The sequence below is a fragment of the Brachionichthys hirsutus genome, unplaced genomic scaffold, assembly GCF_040956055.1.
Source record: "Brachionichthys hirsutus isolate HB-005 unplaced genomic scaffold, CSIRO-AGI_Bhir_v1 contig_916, whole genome shotgun sequence".
Classification (NCBI taxonomy): Eukaryota; Metazoa; Chordata; class Actinopteri; order Lophiiformes; family Brachionichthyidae; genus Brachionichthys; species Brachionichthys hirsutus.
The window spans coordinates 398,952-426,865 of NW_027180327.1; the positions used below are offsets into that span (position 1 = coordinate 398,952).

At 45.1% G+C, this 27,914-nt stretch overlaps 1 protein-coding gene across 1 annotated transcript; it reads left to right on the forward strand.

Annotated features, from left to right (window-relative positions):
• The first annotated feature begins 1,807 nt into the window (after positions 1–1,807).
• Positions 1,808–27,831, forward strand: LOC137912844 (activin receptor type-1-like). The gene is made up of 12 exons (XM_068756975.1): positions 1,808–1,815; positions 16,107–16,180; positions 16,283–16,537; positions 16,856–17,128; positions 17,834–18,100; positions 19,917–20,122; positions 22,365–22,464; positions 23,682–23,828; positions 24,128–24,403; positions 25,738–25,935; positions 26,603–26,733; positions 26,871–27,831. The coding sequence occupies exons 2-12, from the start codon at positions 16,114–16,116 to the stop codon at positions 27,003–27,005; spliced, it is 2,055 nt and encodes a 684-aa protein (XP_068613076.1). The 5' UTR covers positions 1,808–1,815; positions 16,107–16,113; the 3' UTR covers positions 27,006–27,831.
• The last annotated feature ends 83 nt before the right edge of the window (positions 27,832–27,914 follow it).

A 27,914-nucleotide genomic window follows, 5' to 3' on the forward strand; every position in this document is an offset into this window, starting at 1 on the left:
GTGTCGAGAGATGATTGGAGAGGCTGCTGCTGACTGGAGAACGGTCTAGACTGGCAGAACTGTTTTGTGGTAGCATTAATGACCGGCAGACATAACGGTGTCTCTTTGAAGTTGCAGTGGGACAAACTGGACCGTGGCTCCTTCTGGATCACTGTCTCAAAGGGGACAGCAATCTAGCACAAGGTCTAGCACAAAGGGCTGTGAAACTCCTCCCCCCCATTCACAACTGCATACTTGTGCGAATCAGGATTTTCCATTGTGGCCACAAGACCAAAACCCGAAATGGATTCAGAGCAACACTGAGTTTTCCTTTCCTCCATTCCACCTCGACTTGATCTGATCATGCCTTAGAGGAAAGTCCAAGTGTCTCAGCAAGAGGTGAACATAAGAAGGGAGTTGTAGCATGTCAAAAAAGACATGTGACTGTTATTACTACTATGAAGAGCAAACTACACTATATACTAGAATAGAAAGCCTTTATTGTCTTTGCATATACAAAGAGATTAGGACTATACTATACTACAAGTTATACTATAACTATACAAACTGCCGAAACAACTTTTAAATTAATTTGCAGATTGAAAGGTTGCATCTTCATTTACACTTTATTTCAATTTTATTGACAGTTTTTTTTTATATATTATTTTGAATGTATATTTATCTGTAGATATCTGTCTGTTTGTTTGAGCTGTTATATTTGTTTTACATATACCGGTATGTGATTAATTACCTCAGGGGAGGGCAGCACGGTGGCACAATGGGTCGCGTTGTTGGTTCCAATCCAACTTGTGGCCTTTCTGTGAGGAGTTTGGATGTTCTCCCCGTGTCTGCGTGGGTTCTCTCCGGGTTCTCTCCGGGTTCTCCGTCTTCCTCCCGCCTCCAAAAACATGCAAATGAGGTGAATTGATTGTCCGTAGTTGTGAGTGTGTGTGTGAATGATTGTCTGTCTGTCTGTGATGAACTGGCGGCTTGTCCAGGGAGCAGCGTCCTTGCAGTGACGTGATTTGCATAATATTATGAACAATGCCTTATCTAACAATGGTACATACTTCTTTCAAAAAATCCTGATCCAGATCTTGGTCATCATTAAAATCACATCTAGAATATGGCTAGAGTGCATTTTTGTTGAACATTTCAAACATTAATTACCATAAATGTCTGCAAGCAAATAGATGAACAGACATTTAACTAGCAAATAACCCATAGAAAATCCGGATCTAAGTAATATATAATACATGTCAAAACAGTGACCGGTTAAATTACTGTATCTCAAAACGAATAAAAGATCAATGAGTTCTTGTGTCACGACAACTGTGCAATTCACGCTTCATGCCGTTAGGTGGCGGCAACGCGCCGGTTTCGTGTTTACTAACAGATAATAGGACGCGAATAAAAAGAAAAGCCATCCTCGAGAACTCCAAAGGTTTATTTTGAAGGCGCGGACCGGAACAAGCGGCGGCCGCCGTCGCGCTTTACTCCCGCTAATCACGCTGAGTTGTGAGCGGAAACTTCCTCCTCTGATCCGGTCGAGTCTTTCGCCTTCGGACGCTTAGGTGCGAGTTGCGAAGCGTCGGCCGCGGAGCAGCGCATCGGAGCAGCGCATCGGAGCAGCGCATCGGAGCAGCGCATCGAGGCTTTCTTTATGACTCCTCCCGCCTGGACGGCGAGCGAAGGACGGACGGGAACGGCGGCGTCGCGGAGGCGCTGCGTCTCCGACTTCGGAAAACAAATCGGGCATCGTCGGTGAGTTCTCGGGAGATGGCAGAGTAGTTCGGACTGCGCCAGTGTCGGAGCCCCGGAAAGGCACCTTGACAGGTAAGTTAACCTCACTTTGTTTTAAATGGAGGCGCCGCGTTGGGATGTAGATGTTTGACGTGTCGTTGAAGTTCGCTGGGAAACGCATCGTGACGTGTTTTCACACAAACGCCTCTGAGATGGCCTGTTCTGCTGCAGCCGAACATCTTTCAGTTTTAAATTCTTAAAGAAAATGATCCCGTCTAAAACATAAAAAAAAAAAAAAAAAACTACGATTGACGCAGCTCAGTCTAGACACCGACATGATTCGATCACGTATTGGTGAATGATGACGCCTCTCGTTGGTTTAATCTCCATTTTCACAATCAGATCGAGCTTGACGCATCGTGGCTAGTTGTGACCCGGTTAGGAGTTTGTTTTGTGATGCTAATAATCTTTGAGAGGGTCGATCCTGGTTGATGGTGTCTCGTCATCCCACGCTGAGCCCCCTGTGGGGGTCTGTGTGTGTGTGTGTGTGCGTGTGTGTGTGTGTGTGGGGGGGGGGGGGGTTACCATGTTCTGTGGTTTCATTTGTTGTCAGTGAAGAAATGCTTAAATGCCATAAATGTGGTTCTCATACAAGAAGCTGAAGTCTGCTGGCTGCATGCTTTTGATCCCTGTTTGGGATCAATCAGGCCTTCGGGGGAAACTGTGCTTGAGATGAATTACAGGGCGGTAAACTGTTACAAGCTGCAGATGAGAAGGTGCCAAGTTCATTACGAAGGTGTTAACGCCACCTGAAAGCACGCAGAGGAGAGTAAGTGTGAACGAGGGTGTCTCGCACTGAAGTCACCAGGATGACGTCTCGGTGCCGCTTCCTCGCTTTGGCAGAGCTGCATTCTCACCTACGACTAATCAGGTCTAACTAGTCGTCCTCCTCATTGCCTGCAGGACCGCTCGGGTTGTATTTTATTTGTTTTGTTGCTGTGAAGTCACCGTTCTAAACTTATGATTCAATCAAGGTGTCAACGCCTTCATGTGTGTGTGTGGCGATCGGAATGCATATGGATTAAGAGTGTCTGGCTCAGGAGACTGTTTAATCCATAGGGATTTGAACCAGCAGCTCGTGGTGTAATGCATGCATTGTTGTTTGTGAGTTTTCCTTTGCCTCATAAATGCATTTGGAAGCAAAATTTGTAACTCAAGTGTCAAATAGATTTATTGGTCAAATATACTATTGATGAGCTATTGATGATCATTAAATCAAAAGGTATTAGAGCTGATTTCCCTGTAATACAAAATGCTTTGTGATGAGCATCTTTAGTACTTTGAGAGACTCTTAAAGCTGAACATGTGACTGATAACCGGACATCCGGTTCTGGCAGCATTCCTAAAGCGTGCGGGTCCATTTCTCACGGTCAAACGCCTCCAGTTCTACGATGTTCCTGGTTCTGCACGATGAAACGTCTTTCTTCAAGTCCCACCAGAGGTTTTTTTGGCGACTGACAGCGACTCTTAAATTCTCCAAGACTTCCTTTTGAAACGAGTTCCTGGTGGACTTGGGATCATCGTGTGTTTGATCCAAATCCATTTTACCCTCTGCATGCTGCAGGCGTGAAGCCCCACAGCACCACTGAGCTACCGCCACGCCCCCCCGATTCACAGTGCCAAACAGATAGGCTTCTTTCATTGGTCCACAGAAGAGCATCCCAAAACGTTTGAGTTCGTAGGAGTCTGTTACTTTAGCAACAACTGATTTTCACATTATGTGCTTTTATGAAACCTGATATTTGAAATGCTGAATCATTTTGAGACTGCAGTCATGGATTGTTTGGTTATTGAACGTGGGGGGGGGCTGTACCTTATTAATATCTGAGCTATTTAAACTATTATAGTATAATTTAGTTTTTGCAGAGCTGTTGAACCTAATAAACAATCAGGGTTTTGAATGAACTTTCTTCCAACCATACAAAGTTGTTGTAAATATTAGTTTTCGTTAAGCGGAGGAGGCATTCTGGTGAGTAATAGTCGCAGGAGAGGCTGTGACTGGAGTGAAGGAATCTCTAAGTGTTCTTCCTGTTGTTGGTGTGTCTGGTTTATGATCTGGAGAACGTAACCCTTTAGCTGAGCAGTCGTTGGTGGCTTTTTTGGTGCTTGGTGTTCTTGAAGGATTTGGCTCGTCGGGTCTGGCGGTCAGGTAAAAAGGATGCCAAATACTCTCAATTTAGCTGTGGTTCAACTCAAAGGGCTCTCGGGGAGTCCGAACCGTTCTGCAGACCCAATTGGGATCCCCTCACCCTGCATCGAGTCCGCTCCTCATTCCTTATGCGTCCTGTTGTACAGCAGCATTATAACGGCCTATCTCTGGTACATTCTTCTTCAAACAGATTGGAGGATATCTGTCTGGTATTCCCAGACATAGAACTGGCTGTGGTGACTTTCCAGCATCATGAAATAGCCATGGAGCAGAAAATAAATCTTCTGAAACCAGACTTTGTGTGTGTGTGTGTGTGTGTGTGTGTGTGTGTGGAGATGTTTATGTTAAAGCGGTTTTATTATATTGTCAGTCAAAGGTAACCAATAGTCATTTAACCCACATCAATTTGTGATGCAGTCCAAAACCCCAAGATATTCAGTTTATTTCCCATCACGGAAGAAAAAGTTTCCTTCCTTCCAAATATTCATAAAGGAGAATGTGGTTGTTGTTTTTTTCTGTCTGGGGGGAGAGCGTTCTCGCTGCATAGTGAAACAAGGAAAACCATTCGCTGATGGAGAATACATAAAGGAGGCTTTCCTATCGACTGCGGTAAGTTTTGTGTGTCCTACGTAGCACGGATTTATAGATGTGCACTAAGGCACTTACTGGTAAGTGAACATGTTTAGATACTGCAGAAAACTGTAAAAACAGACCATTTAAAAAGGATTTTATTAAAGTAGTAAGTGTTGACACTCCAGGCTTGAGTATAATGAAAAGTCGCATGAGAGGTTGCCGGTCCCTGGTGTAAACTTTAAAGAGACATTTAATAAGTTCTATTAACACTTTCTTGGGGAGACTATTGCCACAGAATAGGAAATAGTTTCAGCCCCTATTACTCACTCTTATTTAGAAATGTATTCACAGTCATGAAATTATGGTACGGTACGTTTGATCTGGAATAAACTGAGTAATTTATGCACAATGCAACCAAAATAAAATGTATTCTTACCCTGCTTGATTAGAATAGTGTCTGTATATTTGAGTGGTTTTGCTATCTATTTGAAGTGACTGGCGCTTATTTCCTCGGTTCTTTCAAACATAAAAACGGTGAAAAAAGGCTTCACTGACGTATTTGCTCCTCAGTGAAATATTGTATCCTTGAGAATCACCAGGGAGATCTGTCAGCTCTGTTACTTACAGCTGGAGTTTTCCTTCATGTTGGTCAATATTTGTCTGAGTCTGCACGAGGGGGGGGGGGGGGGGCTGGGTGTGCCACGGAAAAAGCAATTGTTGCAGGGAGTGTATCTGGATAAAGGGGAAGAGTCTGGGCTTTTCTGCTTTTAAAACATTGCTAAATAAATGTGCTTTTCGCTGTTTTGCCAAGTATCCTTAAATATTGGATGGATTGGAGGAAACTGGGTGGAAGATTGAGAACCGCCTCAAAGAACCTTGATAAATGGCTAAATGAAACATCCTTTATTCATCATTTAACCCCAAAGTTCCAGCTTGGTTTGGAACTTTTGCAACGTAGCTTGTGTGTATCAAGTATTGTACCAGGTAACGCCGATTTGAGAACCAATTCTCATTTACAGTGACGACCTAGCAACAGAAATGCTCACAAAACATTGATTAGGGGGGCGGCTGCAAAAACTGCAGGTAGTTTGGGTTGGAACAATATGCAAGTGGAGGGAGGGGCAAGTGTGGGCTCTAAAAACCCTCAGATTGTGTGTGTGTGTGTGTAATCAGGTTACTCAGTCATTAACGAGAGCTGCAGTTATGAGACCGATAGACTGCTTCAATCAAGTCTGAGCAAGACTCTGTGGCTTATTGCGCCTCCATGTAGGCGGCGCTCAAGTTAAATAAGGTGTGTGAGTGTGAGTGCAGGGGAGAGGTGTGAGCTGAATACCAAAAATGGTCATGATTTGTCTTGGGGGTTGCACCATTATGTTATTACCGGTACCTCCGCCATGGCGGGGGTTGGCTTGTCTGTCTCTGAGCAACGTACTGTATTTTTCGGACCAGAGAGCGCACCTGGTTATAAGGCGCGACATCAATGAACGGGTTTATTTTCATACATGGGGCGCACCGGGTTTTAAGGCGCATTAAGCAAAACAAAACGGTCATAAGTCAAACTTTATTCAACTTATTCTCGAGATGAAACTCGCCCGGCGTCGCCTCGCTGTCTTGGTGAATGTGTGTTCGCCTTTCCAACGCTCCCACGCAGCTCGCAGTTTAGCGTTGAATGGCCGGAGTTCTTTGGTTAATCCACCCGGGACGATGATGATAATCTAGTTTGCTAGTTAGTTTGCTTCACTTGGGTTTAGACCAGGGGTGGGCAAACCTTTTGACTCGCGGGCCACAATAGGTTCTAAAATTTGACAGAGGGGCTGGACCAAGAACACATGGATGGAGTGTTTGTGTGAGCTAATATAAATGACACATGAAAGCTATTGCATTAAAGGATTTGGCCTTTTACAGGTAGCATTACAGGGAAAAGGTCAAATGAATGAGGTTTAATTATAATACAATTTTATTTAATGTAATATAATTTGGACAAGTTTGGCGGGCCGGATTAAAAAGACCAACGGGCCGCATATGGCCCCCGGGCCTGGGTTTGCCCATGCCTGGTTTAGACAGTCTCGGTGAGATCGGAGTCGCAGAGCGCAGGAGCCGAGTTGCTGCAGGTCTTCTTCTTGCTTCCTCCTCTTCCTCCAGTGATTCGTTAATGTTGGATTCTCTCGCCGCTGCTCTATTCCCGTGTTCTGCTGCCGGACCGACAGCCTTGAGTAAAAGATACCAAGAACAATTTAGAACCTTTTGATGATGATCCAGATCACCATGTCGACTGTGTGAATGCAACTACAAGGAGAATGAGCTGCTTGGCGGAGGCCTGCACTCTCTGAGTGCTTTCCTAGTTTAGTTGTGTGTGTGTTTGCGTTTTGCGTGTATCTATTTGCTTACTAAAGGTTTGACTGGTAACGATGGAATATCAGAGGCAGCAGGCTGCAGGGGAACTGTTGTTTCTGCTCCATGCTTGTGTCCAGCTCTGCAGAAAAGGGCCTTCTGTCTGCAGTGTTATTTTTAGTAAAAAAAATCCTTGCGCCTTTTTAATAATCATCAGCCAAATGTATCACGATGAGAAGAGCTGTCTGGGGCTCGTGGCCACTGCAGTCCCAGCATGACACAAGATGATGGAGGGAAAAAGAGGATAAAATCAAAGTGTCTGTGTATCTGCCAGATGCTCATTTTTCGTGACCCTGTACAGGCTTATTAATTTCTGTTCTATTTCCAAACATGAAGGAAGTCCAGTGGCGATGGAGAGAAGGGAGACGAGACATTACTGTTCTATTACAAATGCATAGATCTGCGGTGGCTGTGACGCTTCACTCTCCACACCAGTCTCAGACGGCGCTGAAGACAGTCGGCAATACACATTTTATGAGGCCTTCAAGTGCTCCAGTGCTCTTCTCTTAATGCTCAGCTGTTAGTGGGTAAAGTTATGGCTTTGTTTCCATTGCTGGTTCCCTCTGCTATGAATAAACGGGGAATTTTCCAAAATTTACGGTTTGCTCCTATATAGTTGGGGAAAGTCTATTTTAGCATAGACTAAAACAAACGGATGCCATTCAAGTAAACTTCAATATCCATGACATCCCTCCATCACATGCACATGCACAAGCACATGCACACTGCTTACTGCATGGCTATTGAGACCACACCCCCTACATGCACTGTGCATCCCTCCATCACATGCACATGGCACACTGCTTACTGCATGGCTATTGAGACCACGCCCCCTACAGGCACTGTGCGTTCCTCCATCACATGCACAGATGATTTCTAGAAGACTAGCTATTAAAGCCACACATTTGAGCCTGTGCACAACAAGTGAAGTAAGTTTTGATGATATTATGGGCTAATATATTTATTTAATGTTTAAATTGCAAATATCAAATGCAAATGTAGTAGATAACTAGCTGATAAGTTAGGTGCTAAATAAGCCATAGCTAGCATCCCTTCATTTACCATATACGAGGCACTCTGATAAAGATGCTAGCTACCTCAAATGTGATGCCATTTTCTGCCTCCTGCCAGATGTTTTGAAAATCATTCCAGCTGTTTAGCTAGCCTAACTATTTATTCAGGGTGCAACAATACAGGGGTCTCGGTTTGGTACGCAATACACAATTTTATATTTGTTTTATCAACTTCTCTTTTTAAACTTTTTTCTCCGCGTGGGACTGCTGCGACTTAAAAGCGTTTTACCGCGTATTCTTTTCAAGTTATGAATGCCTGATGGGGGGGGGGGGGGTATTGTTTTGACTGAGCTGGAAGTGAATGCAATAGAGGATTCACTTCATTGATTTGTTCAGTGTTAAATAAAAGGTGTGAGGAAAGGCTTAAAGCAGGGGTGTCAAACTCATTTTGTCCGAGGGCCACATCAGCATTATGGTTGCCCTCAAAGGGCCAGTTGTAAATGTAACATCGTGTAAATGTAACTTAATGTAATGTAAATAAAATGTAACTACTCCTTAACATGCTGCTAAATAACTGTATTTACTACTACTGTACATACTTAAATTATAAATATTACATATGCAATTGCATAGTTCTAAAAATATATCGATACCTTACTGCTGTAAAAATATCCACCGAGGTTATGTAATCGCCGGCGTCTGTCTGTAATTTGTTCTTCAATATCTCCATTGATTATTGACCGATATTTAGGGAATTTAACAGTCATGTAGGGTGGGGGGGGCTCTATCTCACCACTGAATATCATTTGGGTCGTTATCCAGAATGGAGTCAGCAACAAATATGACTGGGAGTAGCTGATGACCAGCTGCTCCCAGTACACATCATGGGTACATATTACGTTGTTTCAAGCTATCTGTTGGATGATGCTCTTTAGGCTGGTTGATGTTTGGGTCAGCAAAGGTTATCATGTTAGCCCCCTGACCCCTCCACCTCTGCAAGGAATGGCCAAGAATCAGTCAAAACGAAATAGTCTCTGAGCGCTGCTCTGGCTGTTTGGGCCGACTGATTTACTTCTCGCTCAAGAGGGAGAAAATATGTTTAAAGGGTGTCCCGCAGTATGAATCGAGGTGTCCTTTTGGCTAGTATTTCCCCAGAGAAGTGAACTTTGTGAGATGGTCGTTTGGACGGAGGTTATTTGTGCATTCCTCTGTTGGCAAACATCACTTGGAGCCATAAAGTCCGTGTTTGAATTGGCTGTTTCAGATGTTTTGATGGCTGTGTGAAAACTAATGTCTAATTGCTATGGTGACCTTTGCGTAGAAGACATGCTAACAGTGTCTTCAAAGTGTTGTAAAACCTTCTGAGTTGAGTCTCACGACACCAAAAAAGCTATAACAGAACCACCAAAAGTGCCATTACTCTGCTGAGAAGTGTGTTTGCCTCAAACGTAGGCGATGCGTTTCACGATGCCGCAAAGCCGGAACAAACGGCCTGTTTGCTCGCCGCTGCCCCTGTTTCCTTTGTCTAACAACTACTTCACTGGAGGGCCATTGCTCTGGTGATGACATGCGGTCTTTGTCATGGAACTTCAGTGGATCATGTGTTAAAAAGTACATTTTTCGATGGTAGCCTGTTAGTGTCAGGAAGGTGTTGGTCCTACACAAGTGAGAAGGAGGGGGGGACTCACGCAGGAAGAAGATGCTGCTATTGTCTTTGAGTTCATTTCACTTGAGCTGAATACACTCTGTGTGTGTGTGTGTGTGTGTACACCTCAGCTGTTATGCTGTTTAATACGATGCATGCTTGAGGAAACCCTAGCATGGGACGTTTGCATGTAGTCTCATTGTGAGAAGATGCAGCTGCTTACATGCTGTATATCCAAGAGAGATGGAGTTTGGCTCAATCTGATTGGCCGCTGCAGATCGCACAAGCTTTCCAATGGGCCACATTAGTCCTCATGGCCCATTTGATGAGGCGCTTGGCCAGCGAGCCGTATTTCCAAAGGTCAGCGAGCTTCCTATCCGGTACAATGACCCGTCTTTCACAGCCTGAGTGCGTGACACTGGATATCAACAAGGTCACAGAACTGCCCTGAGAGGTCGTCATGAAATGAAATGCGATTTAATATCACGTTTACACTTCCTGCTATACGCCGAAAGCAAACCAGTTTCAGTTCACATCATGGCATCCACTAATCAATTGTTAATTTGTAGGTACAGATCTAAGCTTCATTCATTGAGCACCTGGTGGGAAAACTTCTCCATCAGTACTAGATAGTCCCAAAATGATGTTTTATTTGGAATTAAAAGCTCTGGAGTTTTGTTTTATTCTGGTTCCATTCATTGTTTGAGTTATGACATGTTTTTTGGGGATCTATAGGCACATCCTTGCTGATCTTTCTTCTACAACAACCTGTTGTTGCTTGGTCTAAATACTGCTCAAACATTGGTCATTGAATCTTCAACGTTGGTGAGCGTTTTAATTTCGGATTGAATGGTTAGTATCACTGGCATTATGAGTCAAGTCACATGTTGATCGTTTCGTGGCATTTACAAGAACACCAAACGGAACACAGTGGGGTGATTTCAGTCGGTCTGTTTTGTCTGTGTGTGTGTTTATGTATTTATTTTAAATCTCAGCCTGGCATTTCATTGAAGACTGATCATACAGTCAGAATTGACATTGCACAGCCAGACGCAGCTTTTGAATGCAAGATTCATTAGATGCATGCCTGCAATGTGACATGTCAAGTATCTGCAAGTTTACTAATGTTACATAGCGTGCAGTGTAATAAGCCAAATACGTAACAACTCGTCCACTGACAAGGCACATTATAACCGTCCTGAATGGATTTGCCTCCAGCTCTATGGGGATAACAGCCAGAGACTTATTTTCAGGCACCATGGATTAGGATTGTTGAGACAAGATTTGATAAAAGAACTCGATCACCTGACTGTGGATTTGCAAAGTGTATTATAAAGTGATTCTTGACTTGTCCCACTGAAATCCATCACTAATGTTTGATTGATTACCGAAAGATTTATTGCAATCTTGTGTGTTTTTTAACTTGGTGTTAGTCATCCCAACTGTTGTATTTTACTGTGGGCAGTGAAAACTGATTTGCTGAGCTGTAGTGTGAATATGAATGTGGGCTGCTGCAAAGAGGAGGACTTTCGCCCTCAGGTCTGTTTACACCCACATCCACCTTGGAGTGAAGCATCTGTGGGTCCCTGATGGTGTTCTGGCTCTTTGGCTGCTTGGTCCGGATCTGAAGACGGGGACAAGGACACGAACAACAGGACCTGCACTGCAGTTTCCTCAGTGCTTGGGCTAATTGTGCCACGGTGACTGCCAGTCTGCCAGCTCAGACACAGACTCCCCCATTTGCCAGCTTGATGACTCAGCAGCTCCTGCAGGGCCTCCTCCCTCCCCAACCTCAGTGATGCACCGTGCTCATCAGACAAAGTAGTGTTTGTCATTCTTTCCTTCGTTGCGACCTGAATATGAAACGTACCAAAAATGCTTTAGTATCAACTATTTGTCAGAGGATGTTGTTGATTTAAACACGCCGTGTAAGGTGGGAATGTGCACCAGCTCCTCAAAGTGTATGAAATCACCTCGTCTGTCTCCGTCCTTCCTTCTGGCTTGAGTTGTTTCAGCATGTGAGCGGCATGTTTAATCATCCGCGTCTAATCGCATTAAGCGCCGCTCAACTTCTTAGAGAAGTGGTTATCAAGATAGCCCTCTGGAGGTGGAACACTGGAAAGAGTCTGGGGAGAAAACGTGGCGTCCAAACCTGCCATCATATAATTGGAGCCTTGATATGGAGGATCGCTTTCAAGCCCCCCTAGCAAGCAACTCGGCAGGAGTCAACCCAACATATTTTTCACTGGGCCACTATTTCAGTTATTTCTCTCTGGGTTGTAAACACTTTTACCGCCTTGTGTCGAGCTCAATGTGGTCTCTATACGTTTGTACGCAAGGTCAGTGCTGACGCATCGCAGAAGCCTTGATACCCTCGGCCCAAATGCCTGTGGTGGGAGAAATATTTCAACTAAAGTAAAAGCGTAGATCCTACCAAGTAGTTGATTTAGGTGATGATCTTACTTTCAAAACTGCAGCTATATGTACATAAAACCAACTTGATATTATTCATTAAGGATACATATCTACATATTAGTATTACTATTGTATAACTATGCTGTTGTTACAGATTTAGTTTCACTTTCAATGTATTATCTTGGCAATACAATCAAATTTCACCCTGGCCAAGTGTTCTTGATGGCTTACTGTATTTTACAGGTTGATCATCTGTTTTACTTGTCAATGCTGAGTTATTAAAATGTATACCTCTCAAATAAGGATCATCTAACGGGACGCTGAAGAGAATAAACTTTCATGAGACTCGATAATAAAATGTGAAACTTACCCGGCTGTACAAACTGCTCAGCACTACGCTACACTAAAAACATTACATCTGGCAGTAAACGTGTGAAAATATGTCTTCACTTATTATAGTCATGTGGAATCTGCACTGCTTTCCTGTTAGAACACCACATCACAGGCTGTAGGAGGAAGATAAAGGGAGAGGGGGGGGGTGGCTAGCCAAAAAAGAGGGGGGGAAGAGCGCACCCTTGGCAGGATGTCATGTCAGTGCTTTGAACACACTGCAGAACTCTGACAGTGAATTCAGTATGCAGGGATGAAGGGCTGCAGCACACGTGCGCACACACACACGCACACACACACAGATGCACAGTGGCATGAAGTTGTCTGTTCAGGTAGGCAGGGCTAGCATCTGCAGAAGCAATTGCTATCTCCTCTGCGGTCTCCAGACTAGTCTTGGCCGTGTTGTCAAGCTAAGCTGCTAAGTGCTAACGACTCAGTGATTCGCTCCCACCTAATTACGCCTCGTATGCTGTGGACGCATGTGGAGCGATTCCATTTTGCTTTTTGCAAAATCAATTGGCCAACGTGCAACGCAGGCAGGCGGGGCTGTCATTATCATCACATTTTAACTGTTGCCACGCACATGATTGCAATTAGCTACCGTAATTGCTGAACTATTATGCGCACCTGTGAAAAAGCCGCACCCACTGAATTTAAAAAAAAAATATATTTTGTACTAAAATAAGCCGCACATATTCGTAAGCCGCAAGTGCATTAAGACAAATGCTATTTAACGGAACACGGCTCGTAACGATATCCGCAGCAGGTCTTCAAGGTGAACAGCCTCTGGCATGTTAGATCAAGGGAAGTCGGCAAATCAGATCCGTAACTTCGGGATAAGGATTGGCTCTAAGGGCTGGGTCGGTCGGGCTGGGGTGCGAAGCGGGGCTGGGCTCGAGCCGCGGCTGGGGGAGCAGTCGCCCCGTCGCCCTCCCCTCTCCGCCCGTCGGAGGCTGCGCGGCGCGCGCGCGCGCCTGGCGGGGTGTCCCCGTCCCCCTTGCCCCCGTGCCCCTCATCCTCCGTCCGCGGGAGCGTGGTGCGGCAGGGGTGGGGACGCCCGGGAGGTCGAGGGGGTGGGTTCCTTCCCCGCTACGCGGCGCGTCCGACGCCGCGTAGCGGATGGCGGACAGGCGGCGGGGACCGGGTACGGCGGTCCGGCGGCGACTCTGGACGAGCGCCGGGCCCTTCTCGCAGATCTCCCCAGCTACGCGCAAGCGGGGCTTTCCCTCCGGGCGGGCGGGCGTTAATTTTGTAACGAAAATAAATAGGCTTTAACGAAACACGGCTCGTAGCGAAAGTGGGAAAATATATGTAAATTTGCCGCGTCGTTGCATAAACCGCAAGGTTCAAAATATTGGAAAAAAGTAGCGGCTTGTACACCGAGAATTACGGTATTTAATTTCCTTGTGCTCATTTTTATCACTCTTTTATAGTAAACGTCTAATCACAGCGTGATAATACAAATTCTCCTGTCATTTATTGGCACTGTCTCATTTAATGAACACTGACGTTCAGTGATTATGTGGACGTAGTTATGGAAATAGAGTGTATCGCTCACCCGGCTGGTTTTCCACAGATGAATGGGAACAGTTCTAACGGCTTGAAGGGCGGCTGAAGTGATGAAGTGATGACAATCAAGGGATTATCTAATCATTTTGAAGGCCCATGTACAGGTGCAGTTTGTGTGTGTGTGTGTGTGTGTGTGTGTGTGTGTGTGTGTGCACGTGCACGCTGCACCTAGGAAAGGCATTAATGCAACTCATTACACTGCTCTGTGAATGATAACTTATTTAAGGCCATGTGTCTGCATGGGGGAGATGCTGCAGAGCCCCAGCGAAGGTATTTCAGTTGTAGACTTCAGCTAAGACACGGGGAGTCATTGACCGACTGTAATTGGAGCTATTAACTGAGGCCTGGCGGCTTAGTTGATTGAGGCGAGTCATTGATCTGTCAGCTGTCTGTCTTTCTGCATGTCTTTCTGTATTGGTGATGCATGAACCAGAAGCAAGATAACCAGTCAGACGATCGCTTTTTGTCAAGGCTTCAGTATGCGCCCCAGACTATTGTCTTCAACTCCTGGGCTTATCTCTTTATCCTGTGCCCCCCTGGGGGGGGGTTCACAATAGCCGAGCCGCCCCTCCCTTACCAGCATGGTGCCCGCGTCCTGCTGTCCCCGAGGGTGTTGACATCAGACACCTCTTTGTCCCATTTCCCTCCCTTTAACCTACCTCAATGTTGCACGCTGCACATCTCTCCCACACTGGCCCTGTTGTTTTGCGCTGCTCATGACCCACTGCCCCCCTGTTGCCCCCCAGCTAAACTGTTGTTGCCTCATCATGCTCTCCTGCCCCCCCCCCCCCCCCTGCTTCCTCCCAGGTCCAAACGGAGCAGACAGAGCTCCTGATTATCTCTGTGTGACGGCATCTGTTTTGTGCTCCTATTAAAGCACCAGCATGTGGTCTGTGTGAGAGCGGCCCGTATAGACGCTGCCGTCGGTAACGCTAACATTACATCTTTAATCATTTATGTCTAACATGGACACAAAGGCCTTGGTGGGGGGTGGGGGGTGGGGGGTGGGGGGGGGCACCAGGGCCGTGTCATGCCTCAGACACGGCCCTGGTGCTCAGCATGGCGTAAGCAGGGCGCGCTGCAGGCGAGGATGACTCCACAGATCACTCCTCGTCTGTAGAACTGACTCCACAGAACACTCCTCATCTGTGTAGAACTGACTCCACAGAACAATCCTCGTCTGTAGAACTGACTCCACAGAACACTCCTCGTCTGTGTAGTACTGACTCCACAGAACACTCCTCGTCTGTAGAACTGACTCCACAGAACACTCCTCGTCTGTGTAGTACTGACTCCACAGAACACTCCTCGTCTGTAGAACTGACTCCACAGAACACTCCTCATCTGTGTAGAACTGACTCCACAGAACACTCCTCGTCTGTAGAACTGACTCCACAGAACACTCCTCGTCTGTGTAGTACTGACTCCACAGAACACTCCTCGTCTGTAGAACTGACTCCACAGAACACTCCTCGTCTGTGTAGAACTGACTCCACAGAACACTCCTCGTCTGTAGAACTGACTCCACAGAACACTCCTCGTCTGTAGAACTGACTCCACAGAACACTCCTCGTCTGTAGAACTGTGCGGTTGATTTCCTTTGGATTATCGTGTGATTTTTAAACTGGTGGTTTATTAAAATCTGTGCATGGCTGCAGCAAACACGACTCGTCTGTGCAGACGCATTAACTATTGAAGGATTAGGCTGTTTCCAGGTCTCTGAACGATGGCGTTTGGGCGCCCACATTCATTCTCCCTGCTGCGCTCCTCTCCTCCGTCCTCCTCTTGTCTGTCTGCTTCTCCTCCCTCACTGCCAAGCAGCCTGTCTCCACGCACACACACACACACACACACACACACACACACACGCATACACACTCTGAGGGAACCAATAGAAGAGCACCAGTCTCCCCATTGCTTGCCACTCAATGTCTTGTTGCCAGGACAACAGGAAGGCATGAGACCCACTTTACTTGAGAATTTTAAACTTGGTGTTGACTCTTTCTGAAAATAAGAAATAATACTGTAATACTGTCCGTCAGTCCTTCTGTCTCATTCAACAGTGTCCCATTTTTTGAAAAACAAATGGATAGAAATCAAATCTTTATCCTTGGATAGCATTCCAGCACATTTGTTGGAGCAGTTCCCTGATTTTAGTGTTCTCTTTCTTCCCCTGTAGTTCTACAATGTGTGCTGGGGGCCTGTTTCAATTGGTTTGGATCGTCCTGCTCTCTTCCTGTTTGAGTTTGGAAGGTAAGTGTCTCTAAATGCAGCTTTACAAGAGGGAAACGTGATGCTTGTCATCTCAGCACAGTTTGGGGCCATTTAGAGATCTAATTGTTTATTCTTTTGCAGGCGATGTCATTGTGTCAAACTCTGAATGTTTGTGCGACGGAGCATCCTGCAGCGGTGGGGGCCGATGTTTTGGCCAGCAGTGCTTCGCCTCCCTCTCTACGCCGAATGGGACATCGGTTCTCCAGAGGGGCTGCGTCGCTGATACTGAGGAAGGGTCTGCACGCTGCGGTAGCACTCCAACTCCTGAGCTGGTGATAGAATGCTGCAGTGGGGATCTGTGTAACCTGAATGTCTCCTTGCAGTCTCCAGTGAAAGGTAGATGTGTGTTCTGCAATTTACTAATCTAATGATGTGTCATTTCTCTATACGTTGTGCTCTGTGTTTTCCACATTCTCCAGTTTACTTGTGATAACTGAGTTTTGTGCTGGTGCAAAGCACAGAGTCTGACATTTTCAAAGTTGGATGCAAATCAACGTTAGGAACGTGAAGTTTGCTCAGAAATTAAGCCACATGTTTTATTGAGACCATTGTACGTTAAATCAGCAGGAAAATTGTTCTGCAAGAAACCATTAATATGTGAGTTGATCTAACAGATGTGAACAGAAAGACACCTTAGCGCTTTGCTCTCACCAGGTACAGACCTGCCTGCTGGCAGACCAGTTCTCAGGAACCAGGACTGTGTGTGTGAGGGCGGGGTGTGTGAGCCAGACCGCCGCTGCATGGGCCAGCAGTGTTTCTCCTCGTGGAAGATGATTGATGGGGCGGCCGTCCAACAGAAGGGCTGCCTGAGGGATGACGAGGAGGGCAGAGCCACGTGTGCCACGCCACCCTCATCGGCCCGTGTTGTCAAGTGTTGCCAGGGCCATCTGTGCAACATGAACGTCACTGTGCAAGCTCCAGGGAAAGGTGGCTGCTGATTATTTTATAACTCCTGGCATTGGGTGGTATGGATTTGTCCTACTTCTATGAAAAAGCAACTTCGAGCTGTGATATGGAGCTATAATCCACGAGCACAGACATGAAATGTGGCTTGAAACCCCAGAGGAGACGGACTGTACCTACCCTGTCTCAGCAGGGGCAAATCTGCTTCTCACCCCAACACGCTTAAAGAGTAGAAGTAGCCAGTCAATGTGGGATAAATTGCCTTGTAAAAGAGGAATATACCTGATTTAAGCGTAGTTTCACTGAAATGAAAGCCAACAGTCCATCATTAAAACAAGCTTATTGGTCATGCGACGGGCCTGGAAAGCTCCAGTGCTTGTGCAGGTATCTCTGGATCATGATGTGCCTCTGCAGCGGTCGAAAGTCTTCATTTAGATTTTAATCCAGCTGGCACCGTCTGCCCCGTACGTCCACACGGTGGCTGAGGCGTATGTGCTATTAGCAATTCTGCTACTTTCAGCAGCAAAAAAGAAACACAAAACAGTGTCTCATTCTTGTGATGATGTCAGTTTTCACACAGTGCTACTCATCATCTAAAATTTTCTTAATGTTAACGTTTTCATTTCATAATTCACCATAAAATGCTATAATTAGTTTTATTATACTGTAAGAATAGTTGTAGCCGTTTCATGTGGGGGATTTGTTTACTTACGTCTGAATGTTTTGCAGAGGAGGAAATGAAGCCCTCGGTCAAAGAGGAGCACGAGTGCGTCTGTGAGGGCAGCTCCTGTGCGACGGGGAATCGCTGCATGGGCCACCAGTGTTTCTCCTCCGTCACCGTCAACACCGGATCCCTGGTGTACCAGAAAGGCTGCTTTAAGGTCTACGAGCAGAGCACGTTGACATGCAAGACCCCGCCTTCCAGGGACCAGATTGTTGAGTGCTGCCACGGGCATCTGTGTAACATGAACAGCACTGTGGAGCTGCCTGTCAAAGGTACAGTACTCTACTACCCACAATGCATCTCATGCCTGAACCTTCCTCTACCCTTCAAGCGAAGATGTTCGGGAGCTCCCTCTGGATTTGTGCAGTGAACTCTTTTTCATCCATTCAGAGTGAGAATGATCGTGTGGGTTGTTACTTTTTTAGACAAAGCAGCACACTCTTCCCTTGGTTTTCTGCTGACACAGCAATATGATCGCTGTGAAATTGTCTGCCGCAGCTGTTTCGGGTTGCTCTCTCGGCCTGAGCTGCACGGAGTTACTCTCCTGACACCTCATGGAACAGGAACAGGGGGAGGTGGTGGGCCAGCCAAAAGGAGAATTTGACTATGATTGTCACGGTCCACCTCCCTCTGTCCTCAGCGTGGTCCGAGCGGGCTGACAGGAGTCCAGAGGCTAATGCCACCTGGGTGGGTGGTTCTTGTCCTTTTTATTTATTCTTATTATTCTACCTGTTCTTTTCTCAGTACAGCAGTGGTTTATATTTTATAGCTGAAATTCTAGTATTCTAACTTTTTATGCTGTTAGGGATTAGGGATTATATTCGTGATAATTTTGCCACAAAACGGATATAATCACTATGGTTTTTGTTTTATATTTTACACTATTGACTCTTTCACTCTGCCACAAACACAAGAATCATGCCAAACATGTCTTTCTGACATGGATGCGAGAGGAGCCGCCCTCTCCCACGTGGTGGTTCAGGTTTTCTGGCTTTCTATTGGTGTGTGGCTGAAAGGCTGCATCATTTCAGTGATGAAAGGGGATCGTTGTGCTGCAGGCAGAGCTGAGCCGTCTTTCCTATGGAATGTTTGGAAAGTATGAGTGGTGGTCAGTTCCTCAGGCTGGCCTCTGCTGACTTGATGAGATCCTCTCGGTGTGTGTTCATGAATGAATGAATGTGCATGTGTGCTGTGAACACCCCCCTCCCAGAACTGGTTCCTTCAGACGGCCCACATAGGTGCTACAAACCCGTGTGGTTGAGCCTCAGTAAATGTGGTCGCATGTCAGAAAAATACTCTCATTACATTATATCTTTATTTCACATCTAAAGAATGATTAAAATGATCCAATCCAACTTTATTTGTAAAGCACTTTAAAACAACAAAGTCAGGCAAAGTGCTGAACACAGCAGTGAAATGAATTATTCAAAAAACAATAAAAGCATACAGCACATTCAAAAGTCCAGCTTCTCATGCTGTGTTATAAGCCAGGAAGAAAAGGTGTGTGTTTAAAGTGTGGATTTGAAGAGAGGGAGTGACTGTCTGAGGGGCAGAGGCAGCGGATTCCACATTTTTGGACCAATGCCGGCAAAAGAACGGTCCCCTCTTGTTTTAGGAACAACCAGCAGGGAGTGGTCGTCCGGCCTGAGGGAGCATGCGGGGCCGTCGGGCTGCATGAAGACATTTAAAACCAAATATAAAATATTTTTAAATGAGCCAATGCAAAGACCTTAGTGCTGGATATGCTCTTGCTTCTTAGTGCCCGTTAAAAGCCGAGCAGCCGCGTTTTGTACACGTTGCAGTCGGGCGATAGATGACTGAGGGTGGCCGACATAGAGGGAAACAATCTAAAGTGTTTGTGATAAAAAGCATGAATTAAAATCTCAAAGGGTTTGGCTATGGACAGTTTGCCTGAGCTGCACTTCACCACAGCTAATCTGAGCATCAAACTTCAAAGCACTGTCTAGCATCACACCAAGGTTTGTCACTGCAGCTTTTAAGTTTTGTCCACAGACACTGGCGCCGACTTGAATCCTTGAATGATGGATGGAATGATGGCCTGAGGGAAATGTTTCTGTCCCCTCACAGCCGATCGGATCTCCAGCTACAGTGTGACTACTCTGGTTATCATTATCGTGGTTCCCATCATGGTCCTCGTGGTCCTCTCTGCTGTCGCCATCCTCGTGTTCAGACGCATCCACCAGAACCAAATGGAGAGGCTTACATCACGAGATGCCGAGTACGGAACAATCGATGGCCTCATAGCATCCAACGTCGGGGAGAGCACTCTGGCGGTGAGTTGTGTGCTGCTTAATATTATAATTGATAGCCGTGTCGATTATTCAGTCTGTAAATTGCTGACAGCCTCTGAGGCGTGGGGCTACCGTCTGAACTAGTTACGTTGTAGCATCGCTGCTTTCTGAGGTGGTTTAACAGTCGGTGCCCTTCAGCTCCAAAGAATACAAATGGTTACATGGTTTAATAAATTTCATCAGGTTCAGTGAAATATTTTTCATGGAATGGATCAATTATAATTTAAAATAAAGAAATGGACTTGAGATCTCTGCTATTTTCTGAGCTGATTGAGATTTAAAATACATTTTACAGCGGCAGGAAACATGAATGGGATATAATTAATGAGCTCATAATCAGGAGGAAGCTGCTGTCTGGTGAGAGGTCGGCTGCTTAAAGACCTGTCAGTCATTTAGATGGCTGGAAGGCCAAATGTTCTAACGTGCAACAACAATCCCGCTTCTAAAAGGATGCGCTTAGAACCATTGGATACGTTTTTACTTCACATCTTCTTTGCATCAGATAAAAATGATTGACACTGCAGCATAATAAATGATGACCGTCTCCTGTTTAAAGTTCTTATGGTGGTGCTGTAATCAAAGGTTTACTTCCATGTGATTTCAATCTGGGCCATTGGACATTGACAAAGTCTTAAATGCTTCTGATATGAGCTTCCTTTGGTTTAGTTCATGTTTAGAAATGATCTACAGATGCATTACTTGGTTTAAAGTACAGTAAAATACTGTAAATGTATAAAGAGAGACATTTTGGATGTGCAGTGCAAGGATGGCGCCCATCTCTGTGTGTGTGCGTGTGTGCGCGCAAGTGTAGGCGGTGCTGTAGCTGGAATTAAATTGTTGTTTTGATCTTCTCAGTCATTTTTCCACTCTGCTAGAGTAAAGTCTTTTGCTATTCATTTTCTCTCCACTCAACCACGGATTGTAGTTTTCTGCCGGGCGCTTCGTGTTCGGAGGCCCACTAAACCGATCCAGTCGAGGTGGAGTCCTGCGGTCAGGGTTTCGTCAGAACTACAGCCCAGTACCGTTGACTGGCTCGCCCACCAGCTATATAATCAAGTTCAGCAGGAACGGCTCACGGTTTAGCTGAGCTGACAGAAATCATTGCGGGTACCGCCCGTTTCACTGAGATGAGCATCAGGATGTGTTAGTGGGCTTCTAATGTAATGGAAGCATGTGCTGCACACTTGGAGCTACACACTCGTCTTTGTGGCTGTCGGAGCATTAATAATCTGAAAACCTAGATTATGAACTAGATGATGAAACTTGTGCAGATGTACACCACCTTAAGGACTGTGTGTGTGTGTGTGTGTGTGTGAGAGAGATATATAAACAAATAGTTGGCTTTCTTTCAAGCTGTTTCCAGTCCATCAATGCACTTGGCCGTGAAATGCCAAAACGAGGTGCCACAGAATGTTTGTTTGTGTGTAATTAAAAAGGACTTGGCAGCATTATGAAAAAGATGATTATGAGCAGCAGTGTGGCTCTGAAAAACACGCTGGTGAAATGCACTTGTTGTCGCTCTGTAGCCTGCTGGCTATAATGAGACGGTCGAGGCCTGGTTGCATCCTAATGCTTAATGCCCCGGCCCACCTAAAACAATCCTCCTGCAACAATGAGGGGGGATTTTAACTCTCTGCGGAGCAACTGGTCATTCATTTTATAACTCTATTGTGCATTCCCCTGTAAATGTGTCTGTTTATCTGAGGCGTCATGCTTTCTTTGTTGTTTTCAGCCCTCATTCTCTCCTCTCGGTTTAGTCCTTTGTTTCGTGGGGCATCTGCTAACTTTAACGCTCTGCACTGCCCTCCTCTGGTGGCAGCAGGATGCTGCATGTCTCATAACTGTGATAAAAATAAAAGGCTTAGCAGCATTGCATCTGTTTTTCAAGTCTGGCCCTTGGATTAGATGAAATCTCTAGCGCCCACACCAATCACCAGTGAGAGGACCGCACTTCTGTTGTGCAATCAGCAGGGGGCACTCTGCATGATCGAGGATTGACGCGCCTAATAATGCACTACATCCTGGCACACGCATCCTTTGAGCCCATGTGGGTGCTGAATCATAGGCAGCTTGCTTGTATTCGTCACCATCTGACTCACAGATGCTCCTTATATCATCTTTTTTAAGGCTCAAAACACAAGATTCCTTTGGAGAGGTTGTCGTTCAACCGGTTCACCTAAAATAAACACACAAGCTCTTTACTCACTGTTTTTCTGTTTCCTAGGATCTGCTGGATCACTCCTGCACTTCAGGAAGTGGCTCAGGACTGCCTTTCCTTGTTCAGAGAACTGTTGCACGACAAATCACACTTAATGAGTGTGTGGGTAAGTGTCCTGTTATAAGCTGCTGTGTCCGAAAACTCTCCTCCCACCTTCATTCCAGTGGGGCACACCCACTGAAAATGCAAGAAATGCAGTAAAGCCCTGCTAAATGGATACCGAGATGTTGTTGGTCTGCCTCTGAGCCAGCAGGAGAGCAGCTGACTGGCACAGTTTGTTGGTTTAACCATGTCTCATGTGTGCAACCTACAACGAGGGATGCCACGAGACGTAGAAAACTTAAACCATGTATCAGTAAGCTCCAAATGCAAACGCTTGCAGGTGTAGCATTCAATAGGATGTGCAGCTTTAGACTGTTTTGTCGAAGTGTATCATTGAGTGTTAGTCATGCATGAATCGATTTTTTTTTTCTTCACAAAAAACAGAAAAGCACTGACATCAGTATATCAGAGTCCATCAGGGGACACCTGATGCATGGGACACCATCTATATGCTGTTGGTGATAGGCAGAAAACATGCACCTGCACGTACATACCTAGTGAGCATATTTATTATAGGACCCAGACACAAGCGTCACTGGAGATTAGTATCAGCCAAATGCTTGCTTACAGCAAAGACTTATCTTTGTTGAATGTTGCAGGACTGTTTGCTCTGCATGTAAATGCTTGATGACAGTAGAGAAGTGAAGTGAGTCAGTCTTACCCGAGCACCAGGTTACTAAAAAGATGAAGAGGATACCCAACAGTGCCTTATAATTAAGAAAAATCTTAATCCACGCCAGAGAAGTGCTAGAAACTCCTGAATCTATCTAAAAAATAAATCCGGTAAAATAAATCTGGATTCACTTCCAAAAGTAATGGGTTCTTCTTGCTGAGTGCCTAAAATGTGTGGTAGAAGGAAATGGTGAAAACGGCTCCATCTTATAATGATGAAAGTGACCCAAAATGCGTTGATCTGTCAGGATCCGTTTCTCGGTACAACGTGTTCCTCCTCCCACCAAGTTTCATGAAGATCTGTCAAATCATTTGGTATAATCCTGCTAACAGGCAGGCAGAGAGATGGTGGTGGAAACATGGCCTTCTAGCCGTAGGTAAAAAGGCCCAATTAACTCTGCAGGTCTGGACTGGCTTGCAGAACTCTTACACAGAAAACTCAGTGCAACTCCCCTCCTCTGCCCTCCTGACAATAAGTGCAACAACAAGGCCACTGATCCCATCACAGCAGCAAGAAGACATTTCTGTCATCCTTTTTTTTCCATACAGGTAAGGGCCGTTATGGTGAAGTGTGGAGGGGTCAGTGGCAGGGAGAGAGTGTCGCAGTCAAAATCTTCTCCTCCAGAGATGAGAAATCCTGGTTTAGAGAGACGGAGATCTACAACACGGTGCTGCTGAGACACGAGAACATCCTGGGTATGGACCACATGGACTTCATTTATTTTGATTGCGTGACGCAACAAATGTGTTTTATTATGCGGGCTTTCTTTAATACATCTCATTCAGCCTATCTGCAAAGATAACCTAGAGTAGATGAGCTTTTATATTACAGAAATATCAACAGCTGAATCTATAAATCTATCTATAAATTGACACCAATAAATGTGCCATTGTCTTTTTATTATCACGTCAGTCCCAGACATGTTTTACCGACATGCTGTTTTGTGTTTCTGACTAAACGTTTTCTGAAATGCGCCGTATTTGTCCCAACGCAGGCTTCATAGCTTCAGACATGACCTCGAGGAACTCCAGCACTCAGCTGTGGCTGATCACTCACTTCCATGAGATGGGCTCCTTGTATGACTACCTGCAGCTCAGCACGCTGGACGCCCCCGGCTGCCTCCGCATGGCTCTCTCCATCGCTAGCGGCTTGGCCCACCTCCACGTCCAGATCTTTGGCACTCAGGGCAAACCGGCCATCGCCCATCGCGACCTCAAGAGCAAAAACATATTGGTTAAAAAGAATGGGCAATGTTGCGTTGCCGACCTTGGTGAGAATTTATTTGATTGACATGAAGAATATGTTGTGTGTATTTGTGTCTCCCTACTCCCCCTTAAACTAACAGACAGTCGTTACAGTCTTGGTTATGAATCCTGGAGTCTCCCAAACACTAACTATGACCATCAGCTTTGGGCTAAACGGTCAACAAGACAACTAAACAGCTGTTTGAGATGTGAGGTTGGAGTTTGAGCCACTGGATGAATGAATAGAACATTAGGATTTATGGGCAGTGCTTCGACAGTAACAACACTCTGCTGGCATCTATTAGTTGTTAATTTAGGAGGAGCCACTGCTTCTAAAAGTGCCTAATCAAAAACACATTAAGGGGAACTGGGACTACTTTATCTAACGTTCCAATGTTCCGTTTGCAGATGCACGAATTAAAAATAATTAAGATGCAAGGCTTGACATGTTTACAGGCTTCACCGTGATGACGCATCTTGCTGTTCTGACAGACATGCCGGATTTTGTTTGTCTGTTAAGCAATTTATTAAGCTGGAGTGGATTCTGTGTCGGGAGCAGGACTGATTGCTGGAGTGGTTTTAGTCGTGCGTCCCCAGACGGGAATCTTGGCATGTGGCTTGCTTCACTGTTTGAACTCCTGGCGGCAGCTTGATTTATGTGCTCATTCATTCATTAGCTTGAGGGGACATGCAGGGAGTTTGAGACGTGTCTTTATGGTCATGAGGATCGTTCAGCAGCTCAGGCCTGCTTTGCAACTTGCCCAGGTGTGAAATAAAAAAGTTGAACCTTCATGTGCACATGCTTTTAAGATGGATTGAACAAGTACAAGTACAGACAAACAGTAGCATGTATTACAGTACAAGTACAGACAAACATCCTGTCTAAGAGGATCATTTCAAAAAAGCCCTTGCGGTCCATTGGAAGTCCTTAGTACATAAATCATCGACGTTTAATAATACCAAATAAATTACTCAATTGATGCAAAAAAACAATACATTAAAAAGACACCCAATATGTACAACGTAGGTGGAGGAAAAAATGGGGGCAAGGTGCAGTATTGTAAAAAGATGATTTACCCATGTTTGTCTTATAGGAGGGGGTACTTGGGTTGTTGTTTGAGCTCCCTCTAGTGTTGTGGCTGTGGGTGTCACTAAATCTTTGGAGGTGTTTCGTCAGGTATGCAGGGATTGAGGGGATTAAGTAAAATAAATCCTCCAACGAGCCTTGAAGTCACTAACATGATTCTGTATTCTGGGCTTACCGAGGGAGAATATTTTTTTTTAATTAAAATGTTAAAATATTGTTAATGAAGTAATTTGAACCATTTTGAATAGTAGCTCGCTCATTCATTCATACTAGGTCTGGCGGTCATGCATTTCCAAGACACCAATGAACTGGATGTGGGGAACAATCCTAAAGTGGGCACGAAGCGCTACATGGCCCCTGAAGTGCTCGATGACTCCATCCAAATGGACTGTTTTGAGTCCTACAGGAGGGTGGACATCTGGGCTCTGGGCCTCGTCCTATGGGAGATTGCCAGGAGGACAGTCAGCAACGGTTGGTACATTCAATACACGATCCTGCTGGATTCCTTTAGACCTGCTTGTTTATAAAATTATTTTATTTTATACATGCAGCTGTTTGAGATGTGAGGTTGGAGTTTGAGCCACTGGATGAATCTCTCTCTTGATCCCTGAGGAATCAAGAGAGAGATTCAAACAGAATAAAACCAGCACGGCAGCTTGAGTTCTACGGTCTGTGGTTCCGTGATTCTTGTCGGCGCTAAAGCATCGCTGCTTCAACTCAGACAAAGTAAAAGCTTTTGAGTTATTGACAAAAAGATTTGCTGTAAGAAGCCAGAGGCAACTAATGTGTTATAAAACCTTCATCCTCCATTCACATAGATTTATTGCCTTACGGTAGAAACCGGGCTTTCAGCAACACTTAAAGTATTCATCTACTCCAAAGGAACCACATCTCTCTTTTGTTTCACGGCTGCACTCCAGAGCGAGTTCATGATCAAGCCTTTATTTTAGCCAGGAACGGAAGTTCGCAAGTTAAGAGACCAAAACGAATCATGAGCGAAGCAGCCAGGCCACCGCATGAATCCTTCTTACACACCTTGATGCGTTTCAGATGCTCGACGTTTGTTGATATAGCTTTCATTTACACTTGATTTTATGATATGAAAGAAAACTGATTTCTTTCTTTGGCCCAACTCTAGGCATTGTGGAAGACTACAAGCCACCTTTTCATGACGTGGTCCCAAGCGATCCCAGTTTTGAGGATATGAAGAAGGTTGTGTGTGTGGATCAGCAGAGGCCCGTCATCCCAAACAGATGGTTTTCAGACCCAGTGAGTAATTTAAACGGCCAGCACCAGATGATTCAGGTCCTCCTGCTTTTAATAGGCACAAATAGAAGCACAGTAATAATATTCTACTGTAGACAAGGGACGTGCTCATTGATTAACTTCTCCCAATTATTTTTCAGACTTTAACCTCCATGGCTAAACTCATGAAGGAGTGCTGGTACCAGAACCCATCGGCCAGATTAACAGCGTTGCGCATCAAAAAGACACTCACAAAGATCGACAACTGTCTGGACAAAATCAAAATAGACATTTGAGCCTGCCTCGGGGAGAAAGAGGCAGACGCACTAAAGGCCTTTAAAGACATCCAGAGGATGAACCACCCACTAGAGAATTCAAAAGACAAAACCTGGATTGGTTCAGTGCCCTTATAGTGGCACAGACCTATATTTATTTTAGAACACTCGACGGGACACATTTTGCCATCCAAAGACGGCTTACTGGGCAGGTTTGAGACTGCTTATAGTCTTGGAAATAGGAAAGTATGTATTCAACTGATGATATAGGAGCTGAACTGCAATGTTCGTCAAGGAAGAAACTGTTACTTGGGAATTTTAATAGGCCTCCTTTTGTTGATGTTCAAATTCTGTTTGACACCTCTTTTAGTTTGAAAACTATCCGAGCTTATTCATTTCACGTCGTCTCTTGTAGGGTACTGAATTGTTAATTTGCATTATGGTAGATTATTTTGTGAAAATAAGTCAACTTGCCGATGTAATCAGTGGATACCTTCATGAACGGTGATCACAAAAGTGTCATGTTTTACGTTTACAATGCTGCCAGGAAGGGTTTTATTGCGTCTCAATTGTGTAACATTTAGTCATACGGCTACATCAGTGGCGCTGTCATAGTCCTAAGAGGGCGTCCACCTAAAGGTACTTTGTAGCGGCGCTTTTGTATATCAACGTGGATTTTACATCTGATTATGTTTGTGAAGTGTGCATTTCAACTTTGCAAAGACAAATGCTAAAATAATTAAATATTAGATGCTTGACTTCGTTCCTCCAGAAGCCTGTAAAGGCTGCATATGTCTTAATCCGTGCATTGTCAAGTGACTGAAGTTAAACTTCTTCTTTTTTTTTTTACATTTTATATCAATTAGTGATTTCTATTAATTAAATAGAACAAATGTCTGTGGTTTTCTGTTCCATTTGTCGGTCTTCTCA

Excerpts from the sequence above, each read along its gene's own strand:
- LOC137912844 (XM_068756975.1), top strand. The coding sequence starts at position 16,114 with ATGTGTGCTGGGGGCCTGTTTCAATTGGTTTGGATCGTCCTGCTCTCT. Across the intron at positions 20,123-22,364 it reads TCGGGGAGAGCACTCTGGCG|GATCTGCTGGATCACTCCTG; the intron begins GTGAGTTGTGTG and ends TCTGTTTCCTAG. Across the intron at positions 23,829-24,127 it reads GAGACACGAGAACATCCTGG|GCTTCATAGCTTCAGACATG; the intron begins GTATGGACCACA and ends GTCCCAACGCAG.